Below are 16,635 nucleotides of genomic sequence, written 5' to 3'. Positions count from 1 at the left end.
CAATATAAAACATCGAGAATTGCTTCTTTAAATCCGTTGCTAACCACATTTCATAAATCAATAAAAATGCATATTTTTGCTAAGCTTTAATGTTATTTTGAATGGTAAAATCATCGCCAAACATAATTGTTTTCCACTGCTTCCTTTACGTGTATTGCTCACAACTGTCACAATAGCGCGTCACTTCAGTGGCAACGTTAGGTATACGAGCCAACCCTACACACCGGGGCACACCGACCGCAAGCATCAATCAATTTTAGCGCCGTTTGTTGCAAGTTGTTAGAAATCAAGAAAAAGCAATCATCAATTTCCGTCAGATAATCCCGGCTGTGTGCGTGCGTGCGTTGTGGTGAGGTGTGAAACAGGTGTCCAAGTCTATCAACAGCCACACAGAATGGGCGAACAACCGACGGTTTCCTTGGAGGCGCTTCAATCCGCCGGCAATACGCTAGAACGCCACGGTTCCATCGATGCCGATGTGCCGGGTTTACTAGAGGTAGGAAGGGAGGTGGGACAGAAACCGATGAACACCATGTGCCAATGCGGTCATTGTTTACTCGCGTCTGCGTGCGGTCCGAAACTGGTCCGGTAATAATGCATTTGCTTTGTTTTTCACGCGACTTTGCTACGCCGACAACACCACGCGCTCGCGCTCTCGTTCCGCTAGCTGACGGGAGTAACGCAAGCCGGCACCCCGACTGCAAGCGGCTTGAGCGACTTTGACTACCAGCAGCTGGCCAACCTGTCGATGGGCTTCAAGGACCTGAATCAGCTGTGCACGGTCAACAAGGTTCCTATACCGTCGGAAATAATGGAACATTTTAACCGTGCGTTGTTTTAGCTGTAAGCTCCCCATGCCACAGCGTTGTAATATTGTTTTTTTTTCTTTTGCAGATATAAAATGTCACTGTATGATGGGCCTGTTTCCCGAAATTGGACGTGCGTGGCTTACAATCGACACGGACTTATATGTGAGTGGCCTTTCTTTGTAACGGTTTACAGCAGGACTTCCTTGCAATATCTCACCCTCTTACCGGCTTTTTGCAGATCTGGACGTATGAAAATGCACGCGATGTGGCCTACTTCGATGGGCTGTCCCAGGTGATCATAAGCGTCGGGCTGGTGACGCCCAAGCCGGGCCTATTCGTGGCGGACGTAAAGTATCTGCTGATTCTAACGACTCCGATCGAAATCGTCGTGCTCGGCGTGACGTTCGGTGACGCAAACAGCGGGACGCCCAACCGCAGCATGACCGCGTCCCAGGGCACTGAGGAGATGCAGCTAATGCACACACCCATTTTCGTGCTCAACACGGACAACGTTGCCATCATGTGCGTGCAGGGTACGGAGGATGGGCGGATTTTCCTCGGCGGACGGGACGGTTGCCTGTACGAGGTGGCGTACCAGGCGGAATCGAACTGGTTCGGCAAGCGGTGTCGCAAGATCAACCACTCGCAGGGCCTGATGTCCCATCTGGTGCCGGGCATCTTTAAAATATTCACCGAAACCGACTCGGTGGAAAAGATTGTGGTGGACAACACGCGCAACTTGCTGTACGTGCTCATGTCGAAGGGTTCGATCGAGGCGTGGGACATTGGGAAGGACGCCGGAAGTACGCGACGCATCGCCCGACTGTCGTACAAGGACATCATCGCGAGTGCGAGCGCCATTTTGCGCACGATCGATCCGTCCGTGTTTCATCCGATCACCGCCATCTGCCCACTAACGGCGGAAGACTCGTCCAGTTTGCATCTGGTGGCGGTTGCGGAGAGTGGCGTCCGGTTCTACTTCTCCACGGTGCCGCTGCACCTGCACGGGTTCTACATCCAGCAGCAGCAAATGCTGCAACAGCAGCAGCAGCAACAGCAGCTACTGCTGCAACAGCAGCAACTTCAAATGCAGCAGCAGCAAACGCCACTCTCGCTGCAGCAGCAGCAGCAGCAACAGCAGAACCTTGCCGCGAATCAGGCACTGCAGCAGCAAAACGCAAACCTGCCCGAACCGCCGCAGAGTAAGCCGCAGGGCTTGTATCTGCTGCACGTGCGCGTACCCCCGGGAACGACGGGCAATTTGCTGCTGACCAAACCGAAGCTAGTCCATTCGGCGCACTACGTGAAGGGTTCGCTGCTGCTGATATCGAGACAGCAGCAGGACCAGGATATGCTCACCTGCCTCAGCTCGGAGCAGTTCCAGTCGCAGCTTAATCTGGTCGAGTCCACCACCTACATGCCACTGGACGGGCAGGTGTGGGCCATCGCCGACGTGTTGCGCAAGGATCGCGTTTCGATTTCAACGCCGCTGCGTACGGCACAGAACCCCCGGAAGGTGGCGCTGCTAACGAACCAGGGCGTGCACATCGTGTCGATACTGCAATCGGTGGACATACTGCAGCAGCTGCTCGTTGGTTGCCACGGTCCGCACAACGATGCCGTCAAGACGTACTTCAGCAAGCAGACGGAACCGGAAGCTTGCGCCACGGCACTGCTGCTAGCCTGCCGCGAATCGTTCCGCGGTACCGAGCTGGGCGATTGGGCGGCCCAGGCGTTCGTGCTGTATGGCGGCGAGCCGTACTTCGATGCAGCCATCGTGAGTGACAATAGGCAGCTAGGCTTTAATTCTCCCATTGCCGGGGCCGGGGGTTACGGTGGTGGGGCGATGGATTCGACTGTGCCGCATAATGCCAACTTCGGACCGGGTGGACGACTGTTTGCTTCCACGCCGTACTCGACGCCTGGGCGTGGTGGTATGGTGTCGCCGGTACATCAGCAGCATCATCCTCACCAGCAACATCAGCAGCAGCAACATCCGTCGATGTACGTTGGTGGATCGCCGCAGCAGAATTTAAACAACAACAACGAAACGGCGGACGGATCACTTTTTCACTACTCCGCTAAGCATGCCGGACTGTATCTGTACATGAGTCGTGTGCTGCGCTGCATTTGGCGCAAACCGTGCGTGGACGAGCGGCTGTACTCGACCATCTCGCAGCAGGACTGTGTGGTGCTGCTGGAGGATCTGTACGCCATCCGACGGTTCCTGGAGAACGTGACGGTGAGCAACCTGCTCGGGTACACCGGTGGTCGCAGCAACGGAACGTCTGTAAGAGCAGGAAGTCTCGGAGCCTCATTCGCTCAAGGACAGTCCGGTCTGTTGATGGGTGGCGAGAGAGGTGGATACGGTAGTTTTATGTCCTCCCAACCCGGCTACAGCATAGGAGGAGGTGCCGGTGGAGCTTTATATGCTCAGACCAATGCTGCCATATCCCAGAAAAACTGCACGGAGGAAGCGCTGCTGGAGGAACGAAAGTCGCTGGAAGCATTAGTGCGATTAATAAGTAAGTAGTTGGCTGCTCATCGGTTGCTTCGATCATGTTGACTAATTCGCAATTTCCCTTTTCCTTTTCCCGCACAGAACAAGCGTGCGAAGTGGTCGGCCTGTGGAAGGTGATCTGCGAACACCAGTGCCATCTGTTGGTGGGTAAGCTAACGAAGGAAGAGCAAAGCATACTGCAGGCGTGCACGTTCCGCGATTTGATTCTGTCGCGCATCGACGTCTGCGGGCTGCTGATTGTGACGCTGATCAACTCCTACCTGGCGGACAATGCAAGCGTCGGCTCGATCTCTTCCAAGCTGCGCGAGGTGTGTCCCACGCTGTACCGCCACGAGGATGCCGTTTCGCACAAGGCGACCGAAATTCTGCTCCTATCGCGCGGCTGCACCGACCGCGACAAGAAGGAGGAGCGCCTGCGTACGGCGCTGCAGCTGTGCAAGAGCGCCGCACCGAATCTTCCGCTCGCCGCACTGTGCCAGCAGTTTGTGTCGGCCGGGTTTTACAGCGGCGTGATCGAGCTGTGCACCGTGTGCGCCGCCAAGAGTGACCCGAACGAGGTCGGGCTGCAGTTTTACCGCAACAACGAGGCGATGGACAATCAGGAAGGGTTCCTCGCGTTCCAGAGCAGGATGAACTGGTACAGCGAGGTGAAGGTGATGCTGGACAACGTGTACGAGGTGGCGGGAAGCAACGGCAACGGCAGTGGCGCCGGTGCCGGTGGTCAGCAGCCGAAACCCGACAGCATCTATCCGACGATGGACGACGACGAGCAGCAGGAGCGGGCGGTGGCCGGCAATCAGGAGGTGCTGACCATCATCGGACAATCGCTGCAAAGCACGGACCAGCTCCTGCACATCGCTATCTACGAGTGGCTGCTGTCGAAGAACCTGCTGGCCGAGCTGTTGGAGATCACCGAACCGTCGCTCGGCGTGTTCCTGAGCAGGGCGATGGCCCGCACGCCGGACAATCTGATCGTGGCCGATCTGCTGTGGAAGTACCACGAGCGCAATGGGCAGCACGCGGCCGCCGCCAAGATTCTGGACAAGCTTGCTAACGTGGCGAGCGATAGTATCAATCTGCAGCAGCGCATCGAGTATCTGGCCCGGGCGGTTATGTGCATGCGGTCCGAGTCGGTCGGCTTTTCCGCCCACAACGGTGTGCTGCTGAAGGACCTGGAGGACAAGCTGGAGGTGGCGCAAATTCAGCGCCAAGTGTACGATGCGCTGGCCCTGCTGACTCAGCGCAGCAACGAACAGTACGATGCGCTCAAGCTGCTCGACTCCAACCTGTACAATTTGACGCAGCTGTACTCCGACTTTGCGGAGCAGTACGAGCTGTGGGAGTGCAAGCTGACGATACTGAACTGCTCGCACCACAACGATCCGCTGCTGATCGAGTCGGTGTGGACGCACATCCTGGACCGGGAGCTTCAGGGCCGCGAAAGCTGCGCCGAGCGCTGCCGGCGGCTGCTGGCCAAGGTGAAGAGCCTGGCGCTCGAGTACGACAGCTCCGGGTGTTGCTTCCCATTGGCATTTATCGTGCGCGAGGTAGAGATCCGTTGCTTCCGGCTGGGAATGTTTAATTCCCCCGTCCCGGAAGCGCTCATCGAGATGAACCTGGATATTGAGGAGCTGCTGAACATTTACTCACGGTAAGGATGGTGGCGCGTCTTCCGGGGTTTCAAATCGATGTCTCTGACGTTTTCATTTCTACTTTCTCCCTTTAAGCCTCGTGTCGATGAACGAACGTGTCTGGGTGACGGAGGACGACGAGCTGTATCTGATCCGGTCCACCTCCGCGCTGCTTTCGCTGATCGTCAATCAGCCGAAGCTGGTCCCGCTGAAGGATCGCCGGAAGGTGATGGCCAAATCGCAGGACCTTATCGCGGCGGCACTGAACATTCTCTACACCAAACCGGACACGCAGTCGCTGATCGATGTGTTCCGCGACACGCAATCGAAGCTGCAGCGAATTTTGTAAGCAAAAGTGTAAAGCGTAAAGACTAGTGCAGGAACAAAAGCAAAAGACCATGAACGGTGGTGGTGGCGGCGGTGTAGCAAGTCGCGTAGTAAGCGTGTGACAGATGGTGCCAGCCCGTGCCGCTGCCATCGTTCTGTCCGTTAGTCGGGAGCAATGTTTTTTTTTTGTATGTTTTCAATGTTTATGTTCTTTTTTACGAAAAATGTTAGTAAGTTCAATCAATCACAACATATATTACGCCGTCGGATCATCGCGTTGCCGTGCGTATACGCAGCAGCAACACGAAACTTAGATAATGTTTTCAGAATAAAGTGAATATTGTATAGTGTGTACGATTCTCTGGTCTAGCATTCGGTCCTTGTTTTCTGTGTTGAAATTTCGTTATGAATAATAAGTTTATTGTTGTTGTTGTTGTTGTATTTTTTTTTGGTTGGTTTTGTTTCGAATCCGTTTTTTGCACTAATTAGTAGAATGATTTCAAACAATAATTCTCAATGACATTACACTACGACTACCAGAACTACAGTACCACCGGTAATTGAACCCTCTATCTTGAACCTGCTCCTATACAATGTTGCTCTTGCAAACTCTCTGTTCTCTAGAAGAAAGCTTCAGCACGCGCAGCATTTCGTAGCAATCAGTTCTATCGGTGCCACTATTAAACACAAGTGAACAGACTTTTGTATTGACTTGACGAGAACATTGTAATGATTTAACCGTCCCAGACTGCTAATGCCGACCGTAGTAAGAATAAGGAAACTAAACATACGAACATCCTCTTGGTGTCTAGCATAGCTAAAGCCATATTTTGTTGCTGCCCGATAAAGAAGCGACCACGGCCGTAAAATTACAAATCAAATGAAAAAAGTGTATACAAATGAATGGTTAAAATTTGGAAGATTTTGCTCAGTTACCACCAGTCGGTACTGCTGGGATCAGTTTGTGCCAACTCCTCTGCAATCCTACTTACAGCTTGGCCTCTACTAGCGTTCGTACGTTCAAACTGCAAAGAGAAACTTTATAAAAAAAGCCTTCAACTATACGCCAATAGTGAGTAACGGTTTCAAGGCGCTCTATTTTGGCGGAGCAACATATCGGCGGCGTTCCTCTTAATTGGGTAACACTGGGTTTTCCTACGTGCGTGTGTAGCTTTTGTATGAGTGCCCTCCACATTACGCTGTTCTTATATTGTATGGTGACGAGGGGGAGGGGGGGAGGGGACAGCCACATACACTACAATTGCATTCTATGTACACAAGCAGCTTTACTCAGCCATTTCTCTACTCGTTCTCGCTCCTCATCGCGTTACCGACGAACCGGGGCCGTGAAACGCTTTCACCACGAAGAAACCCACAATTGTGGCCGCCGCAATGCCCAATCCTGCCTTCCACCAGAGCAACGGATCGCTCGACATAAGCCCGAACTGCTTAAGATGGCTGAAAAGAGCGATAAAGGGAGATTGATTTCAGTGCACATGATTCCTTAAACGGCCACTATCCAGCACAACACACCACATGCAAAATCAGTATGAAGTCATATTCAATGCAATTGGCAATAGCTTTAAATAAATTATACAAAGCGTTAGAGTTATGTTGTTATGGGTTAGTGGGCAGCAATCTACAGAGATAATTACATGCTACAGGTTATTGATACGTGCGCTTTCTACATTGTGTGTTATTCTAAAACCAAAAAAAGTCAACATGAAAACATTTGTACAAAACGGCTCAAACTTACGTTGTTTCCCACAGCTGTACCAATCTATGCTTATAAAACAGAATCCACGCTGCTTGAAATCGACTGAATTACGATAAAACGTATATAGAACAAACGTTTACACCCAAAAGGAGAAAAAGAATGGAAAGATAAAGGAGGAAAGTATTAAATTTTGATACTTTTGTTTTGTTTTTTTTTTTTGGTTTGCAGCGCGAATGTCGAGATGCTGTTAAAATTTGTAAACTTTTTGATTTCGCCACCAATCATTGTACTTTTTAATTGCTCTTTGTATGTGTGCATTAGTTTGAAGGTCGAAACCTGTTGCTACTATTTGTACATACAAAAGAAAGTAGTAATTGTATACTTTTGGCACTGTAAGGAAGATTCACCTGTTAGTGGCTTCTACGAGACAGTTTCACTGCATTTACGATTCTAATCAAGATCAATGGAAAGAATATACGGACCGCAAAACACAACACTGTCGTGTTCTTGCTCCCCCATCGGAATTGCATAGATACTCACGGAAAGGCCGCCATCGTTGCTAGCTTCGTGTAGACGTCTTTCTTATTGTGCTTCACGCTGAAGAACTGGGGCTGGAGCAGTTTGTACTTGTGGCAAAAGTCGGGCGGCTGCAGCAGATACTCCTGGCGCACCTCCTCCAGGTCCGCCTTGGTGCCCACGATCAGCACCGGGATTTTGCTCTCCGCAAAGTACTTGATGTATATTCGCGCAATGTACTCGAACGACTTCGGGTTGCCGACGTCGTACACCAGGCAGGCCACGTCGCAGTTCACCTCGCTCGGCTGCAGCGGGTCGAGCACGAGCCGCGCGTCCACGTCCCGCAGCACGAGGTACTTCTCCTGCCCGTACACCTGCACCGTGTTGATCGCGTACCGGTTGCTGTGCCGTATGTCCCGGTCCGTCAGCCGCTTCATGTCCTGCGCCAGGAACGCGCGGCAGAAGGTCGTTTTGGCGGCCTCCTTCGCACCGATCACGTGGCACATGTACACCGTGCGGCTGTTCTGCTTTTTCGCCAGATCGATGCGCCGCTCGCGCGTCACGTGTATCGCCGCCAGCTGCGACTCGTTCTCGTGCACGTTGAACCCCAGGTAGGCCAGATACTCGAGCGTTTTGTTCACGTCCACCAGCGTCATGAGGCTCCAGCGGCACAGCCAGCCGTGCAGCGTGGGCCAACCGTTCTCGTTCGTCGGTATCGTGCGCTTAATATCGGTGGAGAACGGGGGGCTGGGGCAGGCGCTGAACAGCTTCTGGAACTCGGTCGGCGAAAGGGCCCCGTCGCCGTCGCGATCGCTCCGCTCGAACAGCGACACGAGAAACTGCTGGCCACGGTGCGACAGTTCTGTGCTGCTGCCGGGCGGAATCTTCACCGGCGGATGCAAGTATTCATCACTCATCGCGAGACTCTCGTTGTAGCCGAAGCGGCGCAGCACGGCCCAGGTCGTTTCGTTGCGGCCGCGCTGGATGAAGAGACAGTGCAGGAAGAGGAAGCCGCTCAGCGTCACCGAGTCGTCGCGTATGCCGTCGGGCGTGTTTTTCATCAGCACGGCTTTCACCTCGTCCAGCACCTGGGGCTGGAGCGGTGCGTTGAAGCAGCGGCGCTGGAAGTGATTCAGCTCGTAGTCATTCAGCAGCCCGTCGCCATCAATGTCGCACACTTTGAATATGCGGACAAGTGCTTTCTTGCATGCTTCGGTTAGCTGGAAGCGGGAATAGAATGATTTACAATCATCCTGTTGTTGGGTGACGAAACTTATGGGTGATTTTACTTACATCCTGCTCCTCCATTATGTACAACGGTGCCGTTGGGTGCAACACTGCCTTCTGAGCGTAGTAAAACATCTCGGAAATGTTGTGCAGAGTTTTGGCCGAACATTCAACGCAGCTTTCCACCTCCGGGTAGTCCTCCATGATCGAAAGAACGTGCTGGAATTGGTGAAGAAGTGTGAAAATTACGAATGTCGTTTTTCGCCTTTTCACCCCAAAAAGACAGCAAAAACTTACATCGATAGTAGAATAATCAACGAGGTCGATCTTGTTGCCCACCAGCACAACCGGCTTCCGCTCCATTTCCGAACATTTCTGCACCATCGGAAGCCATCGCTCGGTGATACCGTCGAGCGTTTCCTCGCAGTCGACCGAGTAAACGATGCAGACGACGTGTGCCTTTCTAATTTCTTCTGCAAGCGCTTCGTCCGATTGTTCGGCCGCTAAAAAAAAAGTGGAGAATGAAACGGTTTTAACACGCTCCAGGCCGCTTCACACACACAATGGACCCACAACTTACCGGAATAATCGACAATGTTTGTGGGAACCTGCTCCGGCGTCACGTCCGCCGGTATGGTAATCTCTTCCGCCTTCAGCGGTACATCTTCCGGGAACTCTTCGCTGACGAGCGACAGGATCAGGGACGTCTTGCCGACCCCTTGGTCACCCACGAGCAGAATTCGTACGTGCCGCTTGTGCGACACCGACCAGGCAACCATCGTGTTCTGTCACTGTGTCTGTTTCTGTGTGTGTGTGTGCGAGGATGAGTTCAACAAATTGACCCGCGATTTGGCAACATTCGCCGATGAACCGGAAATGAAGACGGGCGCGTTTGGCTAATTTCGTCACCCAGCCCAACCCACCCCACCGATGTGTAATCGCACGCACCCGCGCTACTGCACACACAACCTTTACCGCTCGCGCACACTAACACTGCACCGACCAATCACAAACGCAATCTTGCACAATCGATGCCGAGAGTAGTTTGCGAATAAAATTCACAGTTTGGGGTGGTGACAGTTTTTGCAGAAAGGTTTCCGCCTGCTGCTTCTGCTGCTTACAGACTCGCGTTTACCTCTAGCAGCGCGCGACAAACAAGCATGCGTTGCTTCGCTTGCCCTTACCGCCCACCGCTCCGGTACAGTTATAAATTTCCCACAACCGACCCTAGGGGGGATGATGATGATGCTGATCTCCGAATGCAACGCTTGCTTCGGTTGGTCCCACACGAAAGAACCGTTGTTTCAGGTCCACCGCCCTTCTTCACACGCGCTACTTTGCCACTGCATGCACACCAACCGCCCGTAAGTCGTGCAAAATTTCACTCTCTCACACGCAATAGAACACTTGCCGTGATGGTTTTCTGCACACACACGCACACACCCGTACAAGCAGAGGAAAAAAAGTGCCCGATCAGTGCGCCGCACCTACTACAACACATCATCGACCCGGTGTGTAACGCTGCCGGGACGTAACCCTGGGAGAGAAAGAGTTAGCTTTGCTCTTCCTCCTGGGCAAAAGGTCGGGACATGTGCGGGTTACCGACCAGAGCGGGCTCGGGCTCGCTATGCTGGGAACTCCCCCGCCAAGTATTTTCCACGCTATGCTTTGGTTGTTATGTTCTTGCTTCTTGCGCTCTGCCTGTTGTTGTTGTTGTTGTTGTTGCTGATGTTGTTCTTCATTACGAAATCACTGTCCTCTGTTTTGCCCTCGTGGGCATATATTTTCACCGTGCCAGCGCTTCCCGGACGCTCTTCGCTGGACGCTTTTGCGGACAGTTCGCTTCACCCCTGTTTCCCGTGCCGGTTTATTGGGACCGATGGCGAGTAGGAACGTTTTTGCACCATAAATTATGCATTTAACTGATAAGTTGCACCACTGTCGTCTTATTTCTGTTTCACTTTACGGTGCACATTCTCCACACCTTTCATTGTTTATAACGTGCTGTCAAAATGGATTTTTTCGTGGTGTGCGTGTGGTTTACACTGTACGCGCGAAAAGTTGGCGGTTGTGTCGGGACGGGTTGGATTTGAGCCGGCAAAGGCGTTGTCCGTTGCAGTTTAGGGAGGTTTGTGATAGAAATTTTGTGTTATTTTCCTGGCAATTGTTTTCTAAATTTCATCTCGTTTTAGTGTGAAGACAATGGCAACGTTACTGCAATCGAACGTTTACCGTCCAATCAGTCAGGGGTGTCTGGTTCCCGAGGATCCGGCCATTTTGTTGAAAAGGATACGAGAAACCAAAGTCCTGCTGAAATCCATCGAAATACTCTTGACCGCCTGCGCTGTATCTAAGGACAAGATGGACCACAGTTCTTTCTCACAACGATGATGCTAATCTGTAAACTGTTTCGGATGTTGTTTTTAAAATAGTCTAAACCCCTGAAATGGATGTAGGATCCTTCGAAATCCGTCTCTCATTACATATCCACATGTAAATTATCATACTTACGAATTTGCACTTTCCATCATGAGGCTCTTCCTGCCCTACAAATTGCAGGCTCCAGCTCCAACTACCTTCTCAACATTCAACCGACCCCCCTTCATAGCGTTATTCCCGTTCATGGGCACTTTTATTAGATTTTCCTTGGTTTTGCTCCAATCTCCTCTCCGCATCTCTGCCGCAGTCGCACTATGCTTTGTCTCTCCAGTTCACAATTTATTACCAACCTACGTTCGTGTACACGTTGCCCCACCATCATCACCCATGCTTATCATCTAAGACCGGTTCGATTTATCGATGTTACGACATTTCGTTCATGCTGGGAAGCGTTTGAGACTTCGTCCTATCCCATATTGTATTCCTATATTACTTGAATCCATTCACACAGTGTCCTTGTTTATTCCCTTTTGCTCAAAACCACGCTTTCGAGCGTTTGCCTTGCTACACACGTGGCGACGACGGTTACGGACAACTTTACTTAACCCTTTTTTTCGCTCAAAACCTGTACCGAATGCGCACCACAATCTATAGCACTTCAAAAGCAAGCTGACGTATCTTTTTTTGTTAATATAGTTTCAATGACTATAGCTTTGAATAATTTGATTTCTTATACAGTTGCGTGTATGCATGACATTTTTTTTTCTTCCGAGAGTTTAGAGATACACAGGATGCTGCTGTTGCTGCCTCCACCAAGTGTCGCGTGCCCTTTGAATGTGTGTGAAAGAGAGTATGCTTCTAAAAGGTAGAGAGCACGTGTTTTACCATCGTTTATTCTCGTCCCTACCGTTTTGTTTATTTCGTTAAGTTTATATCCTTTATATCACGCAGTGGTAGGAGTGAATGTTTGCATTTGGTTTAGTAAAATATAGCTACACCTCAGTGTAGGTCCATGTGTGTTGCGTGTGTGCGCACACAAACATACATTCATACGCACACGCCGTGCAATCAAATCAATTTAGGTCTAGATTCAGGACACAGCAGTTTCAGGCATTACATGGGGTTGGCTGACACGCGCTTAGGATGTTTGCGGGATAAAAACTACATCCTTGCTTTTTTTTTGTTACATCGAACGGCCAATGGCGCTAAGAACGTGACGTTAAGTTTATGATCCTAAAGGTACTGTTACTATCCGCGACCGCGATTAGATCACTCTCGTTCGCACCCCGAATCGGTGCACATCTTACTCAATCACCCACTGATCCTTGCGTTTTAATATATAATTATTTGTTTGGAGATTTTAAATCCCTCGCAACTCTCGTGTTATACCTTACCAGCTAATTGTAATGTAACCACCAACCACTTACCACCACTTCTTTAACTCCAATGAAAGCGATACGTTTTTGCCTGTCACATATTTCTAGAAGCAGTTTTTCTTAACCCATTCGTGTTGTGTTTCTTGCCATTTTTTTGTTTAAATGATCGCTGATGTACTGCGGTACACAACAACGCAAGCATAATGATAGAAAACACGAACAGACTCAAATAATGGAAGCATCATCAAGAGATCCAGAGCAACATGGCTCCTGAATCATCGTGGGTGTAGTAATACAGGGTAAGTTTTTTTGTATTTTAATTTGAAATCTCATGCACATTAAATTAAACAGCCTGTAAAGCACGGTACGATTTCGGATAATGTTGAGCTGGCTCAATACTCCATCCAATGACATTGCACCCCACACCTAAAGCAAAACATACGCCACACACTGCGCAAAACCAAAACAACCTTTCAGAGTTGGGATGCTTCTAATCTTTCTTCACCATCTCCACTCACCCTTACATCCCCCCCACCCTTCTTTATCAACCTGCCTTTCCATACTTGCAACGTACAAAGTCTTAGCTTTGCTGAAGTTTTACAAATATCATTCCCGCGTTGTTTTAGTATCGAAAAAACGCATACACTTCACCTCATAATGCTATTTTAAGTTCCGGTTTGCGGTGTGTGCACGCACTGTCTCTTCCATTTTCTTTCCATCGCTTACACACTCGGGTTTAAGGGGTCCCCCATCTTTTCTTTTACACGTTATATCGAAGTTAGCACAATGTTTGTTTGGTACAAATAGATTTATCACATCGTCCAGCGTTTCCAGTTCAGTCCGTTTAGCGAAGGGAAGAGTTCGATCATCGGTCAGTTCTCTCATCACTAAGCATGGAACCGTTGCTTACTTTACTAACTCATTCTCGGTACACATTAACACTACCTTAGCACACGATGTAAATCCATTACTTGTTGCTTTTTTTATGCTGTCTGTACAATAACTACACTACAGCCCCTGCCCACCCATGCCTCCTCCCCCCCCCGCCCTCCCCCTGGGACGGTGAATGGATGTTGGCTGGATGGCTGGCTGACTGATTGAATGCAAATTATGCACCCGTTGCAATAGCAAGAAGTATCGCTTACATGGATAATCTAGAATTCTAAATTAACAGCTGCTTACTAGCGGTAGGGTTATACTATTTTTACTTGTAGTCATGGGGGATTTGGTATGAATCGTTGATCGGAGATATGGAAACATTCCAAACGATTACATTTCTTTCCGTCTCTTGTGCACTCCCAACCCTCGGTATGTTTATGAACTGAAGCTTCTGGTCAATGGAATTTTTAGTTTGAGGGGATCATACATTCGGAGATTTATGGTACTTTCCAGCCAGTTTTACTGTCTTTTCTTCATCAAGTGTTTCCTTTTTTGGTAGTGAAATAAAGCAACGGAATTTCGGAACAATGTACGATTGAGATCATTCAAGCTCTCTGGGGTGGTTCTGTGCTGCATAACCAACACTTCCCTCTTGATACACGGATGATGCGAGATAGACTGTGTATGTTTCCTCTGCATTACATGATTCGCTTCTGGAGGGATGCCAGTGCCGGGTACCTGGTTATTTTTATTTTCGTGATCTCGTGTACTCAAACAGCATCATATTCCAGAATCGTACACATCCAGGTAACACGCAATAACATCTTTTTGGGGTCGTTATTGTAACTGTGGCGATAATTTTTGCTCGGTACATATTATTTACTTAGTATTTCATTTTCGTGACGTGTGGTTTTCTTGCTTAGAGTAGACTTTTAGTTTTTTTTTGTGTGTTTTTAAACTCTTTCCCGTATATGGGGCTTAGGTTGTATAACTTTAAATTTGGAGTTCCTAATATGCAGTTGTAAAAATTAAATAAAAAAGTGATAGTATCCGGTAACGGTCGATGGTATTCTCGGAAGGGTTCATGGAAAGTAGCAAAATTCATTTCTATTTCACCCGCAAGGTATTCTGTTTTAGCCCCCTCTCTTAGCCTCTAATCTATTCAATAGTGAAAAGCAAGCTCCGAAGTTCAGATATTGTTTTACAGAAAGTTCTGACGCATACAATTTCTATCGCACAGGGCACTACCGTGTAGCATCCTTTTCCTAGATAAGATTTCTTAACAATCATTCATCCGTAGCCTCTATGGTTTAATCGGTTTACTACTCGCTACTGGTTCGACATTTTTCACGTGGCCGGCACCGGTGGATGACGTTCGATTGGTGTTATTTCGATCCGTTGTTTCAGCCGCACCGAGCCGCGCACGATGCAGTACGTTCGGTGGTGTGCAGTTTTTCGCTGGAACGATGTTTACCATCGAATCATGCTGCTGAAAGTCGTTCGGTAAAAGAGTTGCTTGAGCTTCTTCTCTGCTAAACCGACGAAGCTCCACCATCCGTTCGAGGGCTTCCAGCTCTTCGTCGTTTTCACGCGCCTCCTCCGCGTCGTCGAGATGGCCCGCGAAGTTACCACCGTCTATCATGCTGTTCACGCTGACTCCGGATGTTTCCATTATGGCAGGCATCGTTGATGGCATGGATTCAGTGTCCGCTACCTTCCAACCACGCTCCAAACCTATCCAGGAGTGGCACCGAATGGCACGGGTGGGTAAGAGAAAACATAGAGAAGAATGTAAAAAGAAGGAAATGTATTAGTGTTTGTTGTACTACAATTTGATAGCAAATCATGGGGTATTAAACACAATAGACGCAATGCAAAAAAATGCAAATTGTCTTTATCACTGAAAAAAAACTATAAAAACCCGAAATAAGAAAACAGAAGATCAACAACACAAAGAGGGACGGCAAATATAATCGAATAAAATAAAGCTAGAGACAACACAAAATAAAACAAAACAAAAGAAAAACGGGGAAAGGTAGAACAAAACAGGAAGAAACACACATTGAACGGGATTCGAAACAAAAGGAAATGGGAAAGAACTGTACTAAGTAATGAAAACACGAGCGAACAAGACAAAAAATCCACCAATCAACAAAAACACAAATAAAACAAGACGAAGGAAAACAGTACTGTCTACACGAAACGGGGAACGAACAACAACGGTGGAGAAGAACGGGATAATAAAATGATTGCAAAAGAATACATATAAATATATTCATATTCTTGTATTTCCATAATATCGTTCCGGCTTATTGGTTTTCACGTTTAGTTGGCAAAGTGTTTCTTTTTTTTTGCCTGTGTTTGGGCCTTCCTGCGAACAGTTAAATAGACGTGGTTTATCTTAATTATGCCTTTCTTTGTCATGGACCTGCTTCGACAACTTCTACAAACAACTCTCGCTTGCGCGTAAACATTAGCACACGTATGCGTTTCCGCTTTTGTTCATCGATAAATTGTGTATTTTGTTTTATTTTCGAATTATAATGTTTAACACACTTATTTACGGATTTGATTTATGCTTGCATATTTGCTCCCTCTTTACTCTACTTTAGTAATAAGTCTGCGCGTTACATCGAGAATCGATTCGCTTACATTTAAACTCATTTCGCCACCGCCCTCTCACTTCGCACACAATCGATCAAAACTGCTATTACAGATATTGCCGCCCTCTGCCTGCCTTTTGCCTGGGCGGACACGCGGGGTGATGCTCTGTGCATACATTATTAGCTATTGTTTCGAATGTTTGTTGCACTGTGCGCATTTGCAATGTGTATGTGTGGTTTGCGCAACCGGTTTGCAATCGTCAGCAGCGCGCGTTAGCTTACATATGCCCTTATGCTTTATGATTTTGTTTTGTTTAGTTAATACATTAGGCGTAACACAGAGTAACGAGATATGAGTGCCACACAGGGGGGGCGGGCCTATATGTCGATCATACTTTTGATTAACTTTACCATATAGCTGTTTATTTGTTTCAAAATCTCTTGCTACGTACTCTCTTTGCTATGCCTTCGATTATCTACTTTTATGAGGCATACTTAGCGCGGCTAAAGGGGAGTGTGGTAGAAACGATTACCCGTGAACTTTTGCGATGCTGTGACGGAAAACGGACACAACACACAAAGAGACAATCGAGTGTTCTTTCGGCGTGTCCAAGATGGAAACGTTGGTTCGGTCGATCGTATTTCGGGTC

The 16,635-nt window shown here is 48.8% G+C and overlaps 3 protein-coding genes across 11 annotated transcripts in view; 1 reads left to right on the top strand and 2 right to left on the bottom strand.

Annotated features, from left to right (window-relative positions):
• The first annotated feature begins 212 nt into the window (after nt 1–212).
• LOC121597840 (nuclear pore complex protein Nup154) lies at nt 213–5,642 on the top strand. Of its 2 annotated transcripts, none has more exons than XM_041924009.1 (7): nt 213–496; nt 668–827; nt 895–971; nt 1,048–1,797; nt 1,903–3,334; nt 3,412–4,981; nt 5,058–5,642. In XM_041924009.1, exons 1-7 carry the CDS (start codon nt 395–397, stop codon nt 5,308–5,310), a joined length of 4,344 nt encoding a protein of 1,447 aa, XP_041779943.1. In that variant the 5' UTR covers nt 213–394; the 3' UTR covers nt 5,311–5,642. The 2 variants fall into 2 exon arrangements, with proteins under 2 accessions (XP_041779943.1, XP_041779941.1); XM_041924007.1 differs by having other exon boundaries at nt 1,048–1,913; nt 2,013–3,334.
• Nucleotides 5,643–6,358: 716 nt separating this feature from the next.
• On the bottom strand, nt 6,359–10,737 carry LOC121597834 (mitochondrial Rho GTPase). 2 transcript variants are annotated; one of them, XM_041923999.1, is made up of 6 exons: nt 9,329–10,737; nt 9,046–9,251; nt 8,815–8,967; nt 7,546–8,741; nt 7,045–7,107; nt 6,359–6,746 (listed from the first exon to the last, which is right to left on the bottom strand). In XM_041923999.1, exons 1-6 carry the CDS (start codon nt 9,525–9,527, stop codon nt 6,608–6,610), a joined length of 1,956 nt encoding a protein of 651 aa, XP_041779933.1. In that variant the 5' UTR covers nt 9,528–10,737; the 3' UTR covers nt 6,359–6,607. The 2 variants fall into 2 exon arrangements, with proteins under 2 accessions (XP_041779933.1, XP_041779934.1); XM_041924000.1 differs by lacking the exon at nt 7,045–7,107.
• A 1,077-nt stretch (nt 10,738–11,814) lies between these two features.
• The window catches only part of LOC121595195 (nuclear receptor-binding protein), a 55,160-nt gene continuing 50,339 nt past the window's right edge, over nt 11,815–16,635 (bottom strand). For all 7 annotated transcript variants that reach the window (XM_041918942.1, XM_041918941.1, XM_041918940.1 and 4 more), the window contains one exon: nt 11,815–15,116. In XM_041918942.1, the coding sequence (XP_041774876.1) occupies nt 14,686–15,116 (431 nt within the window). In that variant the 3' untranslated portion in view covers nt 11,815–14,685. The remainder of the gene's footprint in view (nt 15,117–16,635) is intronic.

The sequence above is a fragment of the Anopheles merus genome, chromosome 3R, assembly GCF_017562075.2.
Source record: "Anopheles merus strain MAF chromosome 3R, AmerM5.1, whole genome shotgun sequence".
Lineage (NCBI taxonomy): Eukaryota > Metazoa > Arthropoda > Insecta > Diptera > Culicidae > Anopheles > Anopheles merus.
Note: the sequence above shows the minus strand (reverse complement) of the source record. Positions and strands in the feature narration are given on the sequence as shown.

Coding starts and splice junctions, on each gene's coding strand:
- LOC121597840 (XM_041924007.1), top strand. CDS start 395: ATGGGCGAACAACCGACGGTTTCCTTGGAGGCGCTTCAATCCGCCGGC. Junction 972..1,047: donor CAATCGACACGGACTTATAT/GTGAGTGGCCTT, acceptor GGCTTTTTGCAG/ATCTGGACGTATGAAAATGC. Junction 1,914..2,012: donor CAAATGCAGCAGCAGCAAAC/GCCACTCTCGCT, acceptor ACCGCCGCAGAG/TAAGCCGCAGGGCTTGTATC.
- LOC121597834 (XM_041923999.1), bottom strand. CDS start 9,527: ATGGTTGCCTGGTCGGTGTCGCACAAGCGGCACGTACGAATTCTGCTC. Junction 8,742..8,814: donor ACATAATGGAGGAGCAGGAT/GTAAGTAAAATC, acceptor TCCCGCTTCCAG/CTAACCGAAGCATGCAAGAA. Junction 7,108..7,545: donor GCAACGATGGCGGCCTTTCC/GTGAGTATCTAT, acceptor ATCGTAATTCAG/TCGATTTCAAGCAGCGTGGA.